At 45.9% G+C, this 3,091-nt stretch overlaps 2 protein-coding genes across 2 annotated transcripts in view; one reads left to right on the top strand and one right to left on the bottom strand.

Moving 5' to 3' along the window:
• LOC100533330 (Rab3) overlaps positions 1-3,091 on the top strand; it is a gene marked incomplete at its 5' end in the record, with an annotated part of 19,547 nt that overhangs the window by 579 nt on the left and 15,877 nt on the right. The window contains 1 exon segment of the mRNA NM_001204627.1: positions 2,598-2,722. Within this exon segment, the coding sequence (NP_001191556.1) occupies positions 2,598-2,722 (125 nt within the window).
• LOC101860766 overlaps positions 1-3,091 on the bottom strand; it is a 19,595-nt gene that overhangs the window by 13,116 nt on the left and 3,388 nt on the right. The gene's annotated exons all lie outside the window — the stretch shown is intronic.

The following is a 3,091-nucleotide window of genomic DNA, read 5'->3' as shown; positions in this document are numbered from 1 at the left end:
TCTGCCTCTCTCTCTCTCTCTCTCTCTCTCTCTCTCTCTCTCTCTCTCTCTCTCTCTCTCTCTCTCTCTCTCTCTCTGCGTGCTTGTGTGCGTGAGGGAATGTCCGTTTCCCCAGAGTAGAAACGTTTCCCTTCCCTCGGGTATGCTCTTTATTTATTAGTTCTCTCCCTCTGACGCGATTATGTAATAGCTATTGTGCGTTTATGAAAAGCTTTTCGACATCGCCTTTTATAGAAAGAATGGCAGTCCGCCATCGGCAAGGAATAATGTACATTTCAGAACATTGCAAATACCTGGAGGACAATGACTTCGAGGATAATAATCCGTGCTAGGCTTTGAAAACAGGTTTATATCACAGGTGAATATCGTGGCTAAAGGTCACTGAGTATGAAATGAAGTCTCTCATCTGAATACATGTGTGATGGAACTGCGAGTTCAGTAAACGATTTGGTATGCGGTTTGGTAACGCAATGCTACTCTCACGAAAACAAAACGTATTGTTATCACGTCCGTATTCTTTCCTTATCGTGGTGTATGTCCTGTTGTCTTCAGAATTGATTTTCTGAGTACATTGATGTTAGCAGGGAAATTATCATTATTATGTCTACGAATATTATTTTGAGGATCGCGGACGTTTTTCGGACTCATTAATTTGAAATGAGCTTGCTAGGAAGTTTCGCGTGGACGCACACCGACCTACGGTATATGATTTATTGATTAGTTTCGTCCTTATACTCCCAGCTGTCTTTTTTCTTTAAAGTATAGGATAGGAATGCTCGAAAAAGATGAGCGGAGAATAATCCCTTTTTAAGTCTGTGGTTTGGATCGTTTAATCTGATTTCGAATAACTCATTAAAAATAGTATCTGTAGTTTAAAGGTTGGGTTCTTCGCCTTTGCTTGCAAAAGATGAAGAGTTCGATTCCTGAGTGGGGAAGCTATCTTATTGAGACTATGTGTCAGTTTGTTGGAATACTGTTTCTCACTCGGTCCAGAATGGCCTGTCTCGTATGTCCTATACATACTATACTATAGTTTACAGTCCGATGCTTTGAGGGCCATACTATACAGAGAGCAACACTTACTTATGCCGGTCTATCTGATATGTTTGCAAAAGGAAAAAAACCGAAGGGGTTGTGGAGTGGGGGTGGTGGTGGGAGGTGGTGGTGGGAGTAAGTGTCGTATGACCCAATTCACCTCACTCGGCTAGTTGAACGCAATGTCCACTGTACTGTATTACCACGGGCCCTGTTTCGGGTACCTCCGCCCCAGGTGCTACCAGATCAAGATCCACGCGTGTGGGAGCACGCCCATCATCCTGGTGGGGAACAAGCTGGACAGTCAGGATGACCGTGTAGTGACCACTGGCGAGGGACGCTCGTTGGCCGAGTCGCTGGGTACACACTCGCGCAGTTTGGAGTTCTTGACGACTGTTGTCGCGTCATTTCTTGGGGGTTTTGTTTTTATAATTTATTTTGGCCGTTTTGCGCCAACAACATCGGCCCCACTGCGCCCTCCCTTTCTTTCGCAATAGTTCTAGAACATTTAGAAATCTTTTTTAATTACAGTATTGTTCGTTTGGTTCTTTCCATTCTGAATTCTGAACGACTTTGAAAAAGAATGCGAAACACCTGATCACCGTTTGTACATCATTTCTACCCGCTGCCCCCACCCTCTTTCAACCAATTCTTAAAGTAAATGAATAGTGTCTTTGTCGCACGAAGCAACAACTGCTCAAATGTACCCGCACGTAGAGTGGAGACCGTGGATGAGGGTAGTGGGTCCTGTAAGGTCCGAATAGAGGGCTTACGTTTACTTAAACCTTGTTCCTGTATGTCATTGTGGATTAAGGTGATTGATTGTTCCAGGGTCCGATATCTACATTTATTGTGTTCACTTTTACTGAATTTGGTGTTTGAAGTGTTTGTGTTCCATGAAATGTTTTTTTGCATTTACTATGTTGACTTTTTATTGGAGTTTGGTTTTAAAGTTGTTTGTACTTTTTCTCCCCCCTTCCCCTCCCCCTCCCCCCGCCCCCTTTCCTCCCATATTCTCCCTCTCTCTCTCCCTTTCTCTCTCTCTTCGTCTCTCTCTTCCTCCCATATGCCCTCCCAAACATCTCCCCAATTCTTTCTTGACACCCATCCTTTACTTCCTCGCCATGACATCGTCCCCGGCCAAATCATGTTTTACCAACTCCATCACAAAAACCCGACGCCTTCAACAACAACAACACATCAATGACAACAAATATTGTCCCCTTATCCGCCTCCTGCCCACCCCAACGACGTTGAATCCATCTCTGGACCCTTCCCCACTCCACTCACCTCACCCCGTCACTTGCCGTCCCTTCCCGTCCCTTCCCGTCTTAATTTGGATTATTAAAAAACAAACAAACGCAAACGAAACAAACAAACACAAACAAACAAACAACAATTACGCTGGCTGACCATCCACAACAACGACGATGTCGCCCAACACATCTCTGTCCCGTGCGCCTTCTTGACGTGACGTGACGTGACGTGACGTGACGTGACGTGGCCTGGCGTGGTGTATCAATTCCAACGTGACGTGACGGCGTGACGTGACACCATCACAGGTGCACTCAGATCAAGACCTACTCGTGGGACAACGCCCAGGTGGTCCTGGTGGGCAACAAGTGTGACCTGGAGGACGAGAGGGTCGTCTCCACCGAGCGGGGGAAACAACTGGCCGATCAGCTGGGTGAGTGGGTGTCTCTGGCATTCTTTGTCTCTCACTTAGTTATTATCTCTTTCTCTTTCTGCCTCTCCTTCTCTCTGTCTATCTGTCTGTCTGCCTCTCTGTCTCTCTTTGTCTCTGTCTCTCTCTGTCTCTCTATCTCTCTGTCTCTCTATCTATCTCTTCTCTCTCTCTCTCCCTCTCTCACTCTCTCACTCTCGCTCTCTCTTTCTCTCTCTCTCTAGTTCTCTCTCTCTTTATTTCTGTCTCTCGTCTTCCCATCTCCTCTCCTCTCTCCTCTCCTCTCGCTTTCTCTCTCTCTCTATCATTCTCTCTCTCTCTTCTCTTTGTCCTTCTCTCTCTCTCTCTCTCTCTCTCTCTTCTCTCTCTCTC

Source organism: Aplysia californica, unplaced genomic scaffold (genome assembly GCF_000002075.1).
Source record: "Aplysia californica isolate F4 #8 unplaced genomic scaffold, AplCal3.0 scaffold00575, whole genome shotgun sequence".
In the NCBI taxonomy this organism is placed as follows: Eukaryota; Metazoa; Mollusca; class Gastropoda; order Aplysiida; family Aplysiidae; genus Aplysia; species Aplysia californica.
This window is presented reverse-complemented; position numbering and strand designations above follow the sequence as displayed.